We start from the raw sequence: 13397 nt of genomic DNA on the forward strand, positions 1-13397 counted from the left end.
CTTCAAAACCGTAGTCCACAAACCAATGGGATGCAACCACTTCTTGCTTTTTCTGTTGTCATATTGGTTCAAAATAGGCCTATTTGTTGGTGTGAGCATGGTGAAATATGAAATCAAAAATGGAACCCTTCATCTCAGAGTCAGTAAATCAGTCAAACAGAAAAATCAGAAATACATTTTAAAGGTTTATCCTTATAACCTCAGGTCTGGCCTCATAATACAATTTGATTAGATTAAACTTTATTGCCCGTGTACACCGGTACAATGAAAGGCAGTTTAACAGCTAACCAGATGGTGTAAACAGTAGTAAAATATGATATAGAGATATATGAAGATAAACTAATGTACATAATAAACCATACTAGAGATAGTAGCACGGGATGTTACTGTGATATATATATATATATATATATATATATATAATATATATATCTATATATATATATACAAAAATAAACAACGACCATAGTACTCCGTTTTTATCACACAAAGCAATTGCATTTGAACGTGTGGTGAAGACACATATTACTGTACCAACTGGACGTACAAAAAAGAAAAACAATAGGAAATAGGGAAAACATGGTCTTATATCTCTGCAACACTGACATTCGCTTATATCCCACTTATATACAGATATTTAAGATTCATTATTCATCATATTAAAAGTTAAAATATAGGATACAATTATATAAAAGAATAAATAAAATGTAAAATACAATTGTATAAAAGATAAATAAAATGTAAAATACATTTCATATATATATATATCTATTATATATATATAATATAATTATATATAGTACATTTAAAATTATATATATAGATAGAGATAATATATTAAATATATTAATATAGATAATATATATATATATATATATATATATATATATATATATATATATATATATATATATATGAAATGTATTTTACATTTTTATTACATATATATATATATATATATATATCTATATATATCTATATATATCTATATATATATTAAATGTTTATGTGCAATGACAAGAAATATATTCATACATATGGGCATACAGGAAAACAAACAAATGATTTTCATATATAACTCGTAAAGCATGAACAGTATGCCAACTGATCACAACATATCCAGAAAATAACAATATGACATGCGTTGACGTGTATTGCCAAATGTCTATAAATAAAAGGAATAAAAATAAAGTAAAAACAACCTTGGATTTTAAAGTGAAATTGTGTTTGTGTGTTTTTGGCTGAGCTGTAAGGAGTCTAGTATTTGATTCTTTAAAGGTGTCAAAGGCTCGGCGGGTCAGACTTCATCTTATTGGATGAATGATTGTGTGTGAAGATGTCTCACATTTCTGTCACCTCCTCCGCGATGCTCTCTTTGACACTCACACACTTGTCAACACATAATATAAACCTCATCACCCTTTTCTAGTCCTTTAATCTACTATCTGCTCTAGTTTTCTTTATACATTAGCAACATTCTTTATTTATTATTGTAAACTAATCCGACCAAAACCAACAATCGGATCAAGAAGGAAGATTCAGGCACATTTTAATCTATTAATTATATTGTCAAAGTACATAATCTGTGTTTAAAGTAAACATGAGATTGTATTTGACTTATATTTTTTTAAATATCATATAAAATGATTGATTGATGAACTTTTACTTTTTTCAAAAATAGAAATCATAGAAACAACAGTACAGTAGAAATCCAACATTACAATATTCTTTTTGTGTTTTGAGCCTATTTGGGATCTGAATATGTTACAGTAAAATGAGTAAATGTACTTTGTTACATACATAGTAACCAATTGTTCTTGGTGTTTTGGTTAAAATAAACATAGTAAGAGAAAAGATAAAAACAAGTACTGGAAAAGTCAAGAATCATAAATATAAAATAGAAAGTGACAATGTGTAAAATATATTAACTCAAGACTTCTGGATTCGGGGTCTTAAATTAATCTTAATAAACCAAACAAGACGTCTTCCCGGTATCGACTCACTGGTTAATTGGTTCAGTCGAAATGTAAAAACTCTTGTTGTAAACATTTCTGGCAGCCTGATACACGAGAATCCAGATGTGAATAAAGATTTTTCCATCTCATGCTTGTTGTTGTCGTCTGTCTGGTTGCCGTCCAGCTCAGGACTCAGGTGCTCACACTTCTCTACGCTAACGGCCTGACAGCTGCTGCTTCCTAATTTCCTGTCACGACTCAGGTGTGTGTGTGTGTGTGTGTGTGTGTGTGTGTGTGTGTGTGTGTGTGTGTGTGTGTGTGTGTGTGTGTGTGTGTGTGTGTGTACATTTGCATAATGCTGTTTGTTTAAATTAATGTAGCTTTGCATTTTTCTTTGTGTGAAAGAAACTTCTTTCCAATATGTATTTCTAGTGTGTGTTCCTACCTTTGAAATATTTCGGTTTATTTACGGCTTAGTTTTCATTCAAATTGTTGTCATTCACATCAGTAATTATAACACTGTTCTCAAATGTTATTAATAATAGTGCACACAAGATGCAAAAACAAAAAAACTGAACTGGAGGTTGTAAAAAGTTCAGTCTAGGGAGTAATAACTGAAGTAGATGTATTGAAATTTAAAATGTTAAGAAAAGAAAGTGTCACTTGAAGTGAGTGTGTTGAAATTTCTTTATTTCAAGTAATTCAAAGTGTAGCACTAAATGTGAAGCTCTGAAAGGAGTTGAAGTGGCAGTTGAAACAGAAGCTGAAAGAAGTTGAAAAGTATTCTAAAGTTCAAGTAAGCACTGATTTTAAAACACTAAATGAAGTTGAAGTGGCAGTTGAAATGCTTCCTCTCTATCCTTCCTCCTCTTCCTCTCCCTCCTGATTCCTCTCTTCATCTCCCCCTCCTCTACCTTGGTTCCTCCCTCCTCCTCCTCCTCTGTCAGGATTCTGATACTTTCTTCACAGCTCTCTGTCAGTCCCGGCGACAGCGCAAAGTGTGGAGGAAACAAACAGGAAATTGACTTTGTATGATCTAACAGGGAGCTCCAGCCAAGCAAGCTGATTGGTCAAAAACAACCTGTAAAAAGAACAAACACATCCTGATAATTCCCGAAACACTCCTACAGACAGGTTTTATTGGCTGTGATTTTAACCAGGGTGCTAATTATTAAACTATTTTGTTTCCTCCGGTTGTTTTAAGCAACTCACATGTTGATTAAAGTCGTTAACAATCCACAGTAAACGCTGATATGTTGCTTTCATTAAAGTTTGTTATGAAGACCAACACTAAAATGTAATAGCGGGCAAATAAAAAAAGTACACAGATACTATACCTGTGTGTGTGTGTGTGTGTGTGTGTGTGTATATGTATATATATATATATATATATATATATATATATATATACATACACCTACATAGTATACATTTTACCATAATTATCCGTTTCCAATTCGTAAACAGCAATAATGCAAGTTTTACTCTCAAAGCTGCGATGTATCTCACTTAATGCTAAATAGTATGGCAGTCCCTTAAAACAGTGGCCTCTCTCAGATACATTGGCATTTAGCATGACAGCTCCGAGAAAGTGTTTTTATATTTTCTCTTTCTCTCTTCCCTTTCTTATTGTGATTTGATCCAGTGAACCTTTTTAGAGGGGTGTTTAGGCCCAATTCCTACCATAGATAGAGGATCTACCTCTGTAGATGGAGGATCTGGATCTACCTCTGTAGATGGAGGATCTATCTCTGTAGATAGAAGGTGGATCTACCTCTGTAGATGGAGGGTGGATCTACCTTTGTAGATGGAGCATGGATCTACATCTGTAGATGGAGGATCTACCTCTGTAGATGGAGGATCTACCTCTGTAGATGGAGGGTGGATCTACCTCTGTAGATGGAGGGTGGATCTACCTGGATCTACCTCTGTAGATGGATGATGGATCTACCTCTGTAGATGGATGATGGATCTACCTCTGTAGATGGAGGATCTACCTCTGTAGATGGAGGATCTACCTCTGTAGATGGAGGATCTACCTCTGTAGATGGAGGATCTACCTCTGTAGATGGAGGGTGGATCTACCTCTGTAGATGGAGGGTGGAGCTACCTCTGTAGATGGAGGGTGGATCTACCTCTGTAGATGGAGGATGGATCTACCTTTGTAGATGGAGGATGGATCTACCTTTTGTAGATGGAGGATGGATCTACCTTTGTAGATGGAGGATGGATCTAGATGGAGGATGGATCTACCTCTGTAGATGGAGGATGGATCTACCTCTGTAGATGGAGGATGGATCTACCTCTGTAGATGGAGGATCTATCTCTGTAGATGGAGGATCTACCTCTGTAGATGGAGGATGTGGAGGATGGATCTACCTCTGTAGATGGAGGATGGATCTACCTCTGCTGGTTTACAGTTTCTCCATCCGCAATGTTTGTTTTATGGTTGGTGGTTAACGAGCCAGCAGCCAGCAGGCATTTAATTCCACAACAGAGAACACACACATAAACACAGGTATTTATATTCAGACAAGGACTATCTAGGAAACACACACACACACACACACACACACACACACACACACACACACACACACACACACACGTGTCAAGTCATTTTCTGAAGCATATAATAACAGTTTGGGAGCTTGTTCAGACTTCCAAACATATGCTAGCCCTCCAAACAAAAGGCATAAACAATAATTTTAATAAATGGAGGTAATTTCCTGCTGCAGAATGTCTAATCAGAGCCGTATTCTACTGGAGGACCACAGCACAGGGCGAGTGTGTGTATGTGTATGTGTGTCTGTAAGAAAAAGGCAAAAGAGATTGCAGGAATGCATGCCGAGAGAGACATAGAGAGAAAAGATTATATCCCAAACTACCCATCATGCCTTGCCAAGCCTGCTGGCCAACCAAACAAACACTCGGTCCATCTGCGCATGCTAAGAGCCTCTCAGACCTCCAAAACATTTACAAAATACCCGCTAACAACCCATTCATTACTCTTTGTCTGTGTTGTTCTGTTTATCCCCTTCCCCTCTTCCCATCTCTGGCTAGTTAAAGGAACTCTGATGAAATTTGATATCTTTCTTCTTATCAACATGTTCAGATTCAAACCAACAACGAATGTATCTACTAATAGGTTTTTTGGAATAAACCGTAATTAGGAATATCTAAACAAACTGTGCTGTTTACATGAATGTATCTAATTTGGAATATAGTCATATCAGGAATAATAGTGGAATATTGTGCATGTAAACGTAGTCATTGTGGGTATGAGGTTGCACATGAGCTTTGTTGACAATAAGACAAATATAGAATGACACCAAACTTATCCTTTAAGACTTTTAATTTGGAGACAGAAATTAAGTGGCTCTTTTAAGTGGTGAGAATTTACACCTGCACTGCACATACACCGGTGGTTTCACTTATTCTCGCTGATTAGACCTCTGCTCAAGTTTAGTTACATTAATTCATCCGGAGAAGTCTGCAAAGTACATGTAAGAAACATAAAGGGCCGAGTGTTTCTGCCCTAACAAGTGCGGCAAAGCTAACAGAGCGTGAGGGGAAATGCTAATGAAACACAGCTTTTACACATCTAATTAGGCACAATAAGTGAAACCACCTGTGCAGGTCCACAATGGGCCTGTAAGGCCTTCAGATAACATTCAACATTTGTAAAATTTGACTTCTTGTCACGTTTGTTAAAAAAAAACATACTTCTCAAAGTTAGGCATGAAAACAAGTGTTTGGTATCAGGGAAAAAACTCAATTATCGCTTCGGCACTAAAATAAAAAAAATACCCACCTAACGAGACCTCATCATTCTCATTGAGAAAACACAACAGAGAAAAACAAATTGCTGCATTTTGCATCCAAAACCCATGAGTCTGCTACACGTTTAGGATAATTATAAACTGTCAGCTGTTGTTGCAATTTGAAACTACTTAGAAAAAAAAACAGATGCTCGAGAAACAGGAAAGTATTGATCACAAACTGCTGCACAGCTCATTAAACCATCACAGAGTGAGTGAAAGTACTTTACACCAGATGGATTCTCCTTACATATCATTAAAACCCAAATATCACTAAACTTCCATTTGTTTTCTGGAGACTAATTCTCTCTGGTTCATCTTTATTATCGTCTTAACTTAACTAGAGAGAGCAGTTTGTGAAGTAATGCTAAACTGAGTTATCTGGATTTACTTTATGACTGGTTGTGGGTTCGTCAGCGGTAGCTCTCGGTGCTGCCAGAGTGCCCAACTGAGTTTTTGTGAAAACAGCTGGAGGATGTTTGGGCTCAGATGTTTTTTATGGCCACCGGCCCAGTCACCCCAGAGCAGCAGCAGCAGCTCGACATTGACATGATGTTTAAAACCTTTTGGAAAACGTGGAAAAGAAGCAGGTTGTCGCTTCAGACATTTCAGTTTTGATTCTGAAATCAGTATATAACTATGATTTAAGGGGTTTCCTCCACACTGTTCTCCACATGCTGGCTGCTAGCAGCTAACTGTGCTAACAGCTGCAACAGTGCTAACAGAGCTAATAGTGTCAACCTGAGGGGGAACATGAGTGGGCGCTACGCTACCAGGATAACGCCCTCGGTAGACTGTGCATGTGTTAACATGTATGCAAGGCCAACACACTAACAGGGAGTGTGACTTTATTCTCTGCTCAGGAAAGCATTACTCCACTATATCTTTACAAAGCAAACAGTTGTTTACTGCTATAGTATTGTCCTGAAGGCCTACCTGACGTTGTTGAATTCACTCATATCCTATGTATCATAGCATATCCATATCCTACACTAACATCCTTTGTTTTTCTGCAGCTTCAGCCACAGTGGAGGACTTCCAGATCCGTCCACACTGCCTGTTTGTTCACTCGTACAGAGCTCCGGCCTTTTGTGACCACTGTGGGGAGATGCTGTGGGGACTCGTACGACAGGGACTCAAATGTGAAGGTACAAACTTACTGATGAGGCTCTAAAAGAATCATTATTTTTTCATCAATTCTCACATTTTTATTCATGCATGTGTGTACGAGACACTGGTTAATTAACTTGCTGTTTTCTTCCTTCACTGCCCAGGTTGTGGTCTGAACTATCACAAGCGTTGTGCCTTTAAGATCCCCAATAACTGCAGCGGAGTGAGACGGCGTCGCTCATCCAATGTTTCCCTAACAGGGGGGCTGGCAAACCTTGGTCGCCCCCTCTCTGCTGAGCCCTCGCCGCCCCTCTACACCGATGATGCTTTACTGGTCAGTAGCAACTTCTCTTTTTCAGCTGGCAATCCTCTACTTTGCCATCTGTGGTCGACAGGTTTTATTAGTACTACCAAGCTAATTAACATGACGGCCTGACAGAAATGGAGCCTTGCGAAAAAGCTCTTAATTATGTACGTGATGGTGAATTTGTTGTTGGTGATGATTAATACATCATGCTACAAGATACAAGCTACATTTGGTTGCATTCTGGCACCAGAGGACCAAATAGGAGTGGTTTGGCCTGCAATCAGAGGGTCAACAATTAACTTCTATGAGTTCATCTTATAGTCTTTGAAACTTAGTTAAAAGTTTCAGTGGTTCAGAAAAAGGTAAAATAAGATTAAAGTAAAACAATATTCTTTCATTAGAACATTCAAACCCCACTCTAACTATTTTCCTTATTTTCTTTTGTTGTCTCCAGTCTCCAGTCAGTCCCAGCATGGAGGTAAATCCCACAACTGTTATTCATATTCTGTAATAAACTGTACTTGCATTAAAACATGCGTGGCATTTATGCTTTTAGTTAATTAACAGAGTACATAAGAACACTGTTGTTTTAATTATTTGCATTGCCGATGTGATTATTACGGTTTTTAGCATACCCATACATGAAAAGTAAACTCATTTTGGAGTGTAGAGCGCAACACAATAAACCTAATAAAATAAAGAGATAAGAAAGATTTATTTGTTTTTATCTCCTCGTAGCAGAAGAACCAATTAGATTACTTCCCCAGCCGAGAGCGTCGCTCCAGCTCTCAGTCGTACGGTGGCCGTCCCATCGAACTAGACAAGATCTTACTGTTGAAGGTTAAAGTTCCTCACACCTTCCTCATCCATTCGTACACCCGACCCACCGTCTGCCAACACTGCAAGAAGCTGCTTAAAGGCTTATTCAGACAGGGCCTTCAGTGTAAAGGTGAGCTTCTTTCGAAACTTTTACACATTCTGTAAACTGCACCACATCTATAAAGCCTCTACTAAACAGTCAATACATGAAAGTGTTGGAAAGTTTGTCTTGAGAGTTGCATTAGAGCAAAGGTCATTAAAATCTTAGGGGTTCATCCTCTGGAGAGCAGGATTGGGATCAGGGAATTTCCTGGAAATCTGCCGAGTAAATATCAGGTTATTTTGCTAAGCTTTGGTGTGTTCAACAAATTACTCTACCGACAAAGTAGATTTCTTTCTTGTTAAACACAGCTGCCTTGCAACATGAGCTTGTTACAGCGGAGGCACAAGGAATGAATGGAACACTGTCGGACAAGATTTCACCAAATGTACTTGCATGTTGAGGCAAAAAGCAGGAAAGAAGCGTAGAGTTTGTAACAGTTAAACCATGACTGAGTGGTCAAAGAACACTTTAAAGTCAGACCAGCGTGTCTCGTTTTGTGGCTTTCATCAGGGTCATAAAAACATTGCAGTATTTCCTACTTACAAGGTCAATGAATGAGCGTTTTTGACTAACACAGTGTCAAATGTTGGATTGTAACCTGTTGTGACCTTTTGTTTCTCCCTCAGATTGTAAATTTAACTGTCATAAGCGATGTTCTCCTAAAGTGCCAAACAACTGCCTGGGAGAGGTTTCCAAAAATGGAGGCAAGTTTGATATACATCAAGAACCATATTCCAACTATATTGAACCCAAACCTGAGCATTAACCTAATTACAACCTTAATACTGCAACCAAGTCTTAATGTCCTCACTGTGGTCTCCAACGTTTGGTCCTCACATACAACACAAAGTACAGATCCATGTGTGTCTTTGTTTTGTAGACCTCCTGAGCCCCGGGTTGGAGTCAGACGTCGCCATGGTGGAGGGTTGCCTTGACGACCACGATCTCGACAGAGGTGGCGGCCTGCTAGACGACATGGACGAAGCGTTGGCGTCAGAGTCGGGTCTCCTGCTGGAGGCGGGGCCTAGCGACCTCTGTGACCTGCATGACCCCGACCTGGATGAGTGCAACCGGGCCATCAGGTACTGAAACACACACACACACACACACACACACACACACACACACACACACACACACACACACACACACACACACTCAGAAAGACAAACACAAGAGATATGAGATTGAGCGTTGTCCCTCCCCTTGTAGTCCGTCCACCAGTAACAACATCCCTCTGATGCGAGTCGTTCAGTCCGTCAAAAACACGAAAAGGAAGACGAGCAACGTGATGAAGGAGGGCTGGATGGTCCACTACACGAGCAAGGACACCCTGGTACTGGACCTGTCTGTCTGTTTACCTGTCTGTCTGTTTACCTGTCTGTCTGTTTACCTGTCTGTCTGTTTACCTGTCTGTCTGTTTACCTGTCTGTCTGTTGTTTTTATCTGTTTGTTTATCTATCTCTCCTCTTCTAACCTTTCTATTTCTTCCTCCTCCATCTCTATGTTACAGAGGAAAAGACATTACTGGCGGCTTGACAGTAAATGCATCACGCTGTTTCAGAACGACACAGGAAGTAAATACTACAAGGTAAGAGGAGCTCCGTTTCCTTAATCTCTGAGTTTTAAGATGTTAAAGGGCAAATATTTGGAATTTTAACTTTTGTTTTCTACGTTGTGTAAAACCTTCTTTCTTTGCATGAGTTCAACCTACAGTTAGAATTTAAGCAGAAGTCTATAACTCACTACAACCTTAACACAGCAGGAAACTCTCAGCATCCTTTAATCCAATCAATGCACAGGTCCTTTCATACCTTCTTCAAGTCCGTCCTCCAACTGAATCATCTTGAAGTGATTGAACATTTTCACATCATGATTTTGGCTGCACAAAACAATATGATATACACTACCATTGAAAAGTTTATCTCCTGCCACAAAAACTTGACTGGGTACAATCAGATGTCTGAGTGGACTACTTTATATTTCTGAATGGTCTTTCATGATTTTAGGATGTCGAAAGTCCTCTTTACAAGTAGATGTTATTTTGTATGAGTGGTTTGTTTTGTACATGGAGAACAAAACACTGTACAACGGTTCAACCAGACTGACAATGTAAAGGGCAAAAGTGACACAGATAATAGATCTAGCACCCTTTTCACGCTGCACCATTGCACATAACCTCGCCCTACTGTCATTGTCATGTAAATCTGTTCATGTTTCTGTTTTACATCGTTCAGTTTTGTGGTCCTTGTTCTTAACTGTCTATTTCTGTGTAAGTACATTGAGAGCAACAAAAACGCTGACACGTTTTAAAACAAGAAACCAGCAAAAGAGTCTTTTACATACAGTATATATTTGACGGTGTATAAATCATGTCGAATACGCAGCTTTGTGCTTTTGTTACATGGTAGCATTAGTTAGTTTGGATTAATTATCAAATAAACACATGAGTTACTTTGACAAGTTACACAGAAGTTAGATTTAAGCTTTATTGTTGGTATTTTCAAATAATATGTTTCACTTTAACACCAAATGAGGCTTCAAATCCAATAAGGAGCAGAAAAGACATTTGGCAGTGTTGGTAGGTGGGAAGCTGGTGAGGGATCATGTAAATCCATTTTTCTGAACATATAAAAAGGAGCACACACACTACTTTTTTATTTTGCATGGATCTATTTTGGGGTACATCATTGTAATTGTGCGGCTACATACACCCTGTAGTGATTTAGAAATATATATTAACCGCACCAGCAACACATTTTTGTAAAGAGCACAATGCACAACGTTTTTTCTTCATGCTCTGTCCCTCTTCTGTCTGCAGGAGATCCCTCTGTCAGAGATCTTATCTCTGGAACCGGCCCAGACCTTCGCTCTTCTTCCTGATGGAGCCAATCTTCACTGCTTTGAGATCACCACTACATCACTGGTTTACTACGTCGGAGAGCAGAGAACTGAATCATCTTTGACCGGCAGCAGCATTCTGGTGAATAATTAACTGACAACTGTTTTTGTCCAGTGGTGGAAGAATTACTCTGACATTTGCTTAACTAAAAGTACCAATGTGTATAAGTCCTACATTACACGTAGAGGTCAGTAAAAGTAAATTTTCTTTTATGTAAAATTCTAACTTGAAGTAACTTGTAACTACACCGGTCAAATAAATGAAGTGATCTATACAATAAGTACGATAATGTATTGGAGTAGAAGTATAAAACAGCTTAAAATGGAAACAGTAAAGTAAAGTACAAGCACCTAATAAATTGTATTCAAGTACAGTACTTGAGTGAATGTACTTAAGTACTTTTCACCTCTGTCTATGTCGATAAACTGTGGAAGCAAGATAATCACAGACGACTTGGACTGAACTTACGCTGAATATTTTCACTGGCTGGTTTCAGGTCAGCGGGATCGGACAGGATGTGTCTCGGATGTGGGAGATGGCCATCCAGCACGCTTTGATGCCAGCCGTCTCTACAGGAATTTCCCACAGCTCTCACCGCAGCGGACACAGTAAGACACCATCCCAGCTTGCATACAGTATTAAACATGTACAAATGTTTGTATTATTAGTAGGATGTGTCTTTAAATATGGTTCTTAGTATGATTGTTTACTGTTTTAAAGTATTTTTCCTATCTTTTGATCAGTGATACTAACATTGTAGACCGTAAAGGTTCACATCAAATAATACATTTTAGGTTAGATTCAAATTCAACTTTGGGTAAACTTTGACACATTATCATCGGTCAATATCAATTAACTTGACCTTCTTTGTTGATCTCACTTTATTTTGATACGTAGGTCTGAAAACTGATTTAAGGGTCTTAAATGAGTTTTGGTTACCTGTCAAGTCCCAACTTTATTGTCTCAATTCAAAACTTCTCATTGTAGTTAAAGTAAGAATGAATATTACCATCATTGGTGAGAACAACATTAATGTTAATCACTATGCAGACGACACGCAGCTCTATACAGCTGTTGATCCTGGTGACCTGGGTCCCCTTTTCTGCCTTGAAAACTGCATCTGTATTTGTCTGTGTGGCTGACAAATTGTTACTATAGAATAAGAACAACATTTGCATATTTCTGTTTTGACTCAGCCTCACAACAGGAGTTGAAGTGAAATTACAATTTAAGTCAGTAAAAACGTATGCAGCCCAACTTGTTCAAACCAACAGTACTATAATTTAAATTCTACTGATCTACTTAAAATCAAGTGTTGTTGTCATATACCATTATACAATGTACAAACTAATGTGAATGTATTAGATGCTTAACTCCAGGATGACACAACAATTAGCATAGAAATGAATCAAACACATTAAGATTTTAAAAAATCAATGAGACAATAGTATAATCAGTATGATTTTTAATGTTAGTGTCAGCTTAAAAAATGGAACTATAACCAGTACATTGCACATGGGGTGATGATGACATCAGTATAAAAGGCATACATAGAACTCCTCCTCATCCTCTGTTTGTCAGGTTGAATTTTGGGCAAAATGTGTGTAAAGTAATACACAAGACGTCTAAAATATTTAACAATGACGATTTTGCAATAGTACAGCCATCAGAACCCGCCTGGGGTTTGTAGATTTCACTCTGTGGAACCTCGTAAAGCTTCAATGGAGCGCTTGAACAAAATGATACACATACAGTATATCTCAAAAGTGAGTACACCCTTTAGATTTTTGCAAATATTCTGTTATATCCTTTCAGGGGATAACATTATCCTACTGAAACTTTGATATAACTTAAAGTAGTCAGTGTGCTGCTTGAATAACAGTATAGATTTATTGTCCTTTGAAAATTACTCAGTACACAGCTGTTAATGTCTAAACAGCTGGCAACAAAAGTGAGTACACCCCATAGTGAACATGTCCTAATTGTGCCCAATGATGTTGTTTTCCCGCCCTGGTGTCATGTGACTCGTTAGTGTTACAAGGATTCAGGTGTAAATGATAAGCAGGGCTGTTAAATTTGGTGTTTTGGGCACAATTCTCTCTGAATGCTGGACAACATGGCACCTCATGGCAAGGAACTCTCTGAGCGGCTGAAAAAAAGGATTATTGCGCTTCACAAAGATGGCCTTGGCTATAAGAAGATTGCCAACACCATGAAAATGAGTTGCAGCACAGTGGCTAAGATCATACAGCGGTTTTCCAGGACAGGTTCCACTCGGAACAGGCCTCGCCAGGGTCGACCAAAGAAGTTGAGTCCACGTGCTCAGCGTCATATCCAGAGGTTGGTTTCCAAAAATAGACGTGCGAGTGCTTCCAGCATT

General features: G+C 38.3%; 1 protein-coding gene across 5 annotated transcripts in view; it reads left to right on the forward strand.

The window, feature by feature from the left end:
• prkd1 (protein kinase D1) overlaps positions 1 to 13397 on the forward strand; it is a 55710-nt gene that overhangs the window by 25131 nt on the left and 17182 nt on the right. For all 5 annotated transcript variants that reach the window (XR_003834363.1, XR_003834362.1, XM_029460321.1 and 2 more), the window contains 10 exons: positions 6793 to 6924; positions 7051 to 7220; positions 7648 to 7671; positions 7932 to 8142; positions 8742 to 8819; positions 8996 to 9197; positions 9328 to 9451; positions 9629 to 9706; positions 10937 to 11098; positions 11514 to 11625. Coding sequence is in view for 3 of the 5 variants with exons in the window: in XM_029460321.1 (XP_029316181.1) it covers positions 6793 to 6924; positions 7051 to 7220; positions 7648 to 7671; positions 7932 to 8142; positions 8742 to 8819; positions 8996 to 9197; positions 9328 to 9451; positions 9629 to 9706; positions 10937 to 11098; positions 11514 to 11625 (1293 nt within the window). In the remaining 2 variants the exon portion in view is untranslated. The remainder of the gene's footprint in view (positions 1 to 6792; positions 6925 to 7050; positions 7221 to 7647; positions 7672 to 7931; positions 8143 to 8741; positions 8820 to 8995; positions 9198 to 9327; positions 9452 to 9628; positions 9707 to 10936; positions 11099 to 11513; positions 11626 to 13397) is intronic.

Source organism: Cottoperca gobio, chromosome 22 (genome assembly GCF_900634415.1).
Source record: "Cottoperca gobio chromosome 22, fCotGob3.1, whole genome shotgun sequence".
NCBI classification, from domain to species: domain Eukaryota; kingdom Metazoa; phylum Chordata; class Actinopteri; order Perciformes; family Bovichtidae; genus Cottoperca; species Cottoperca gobio.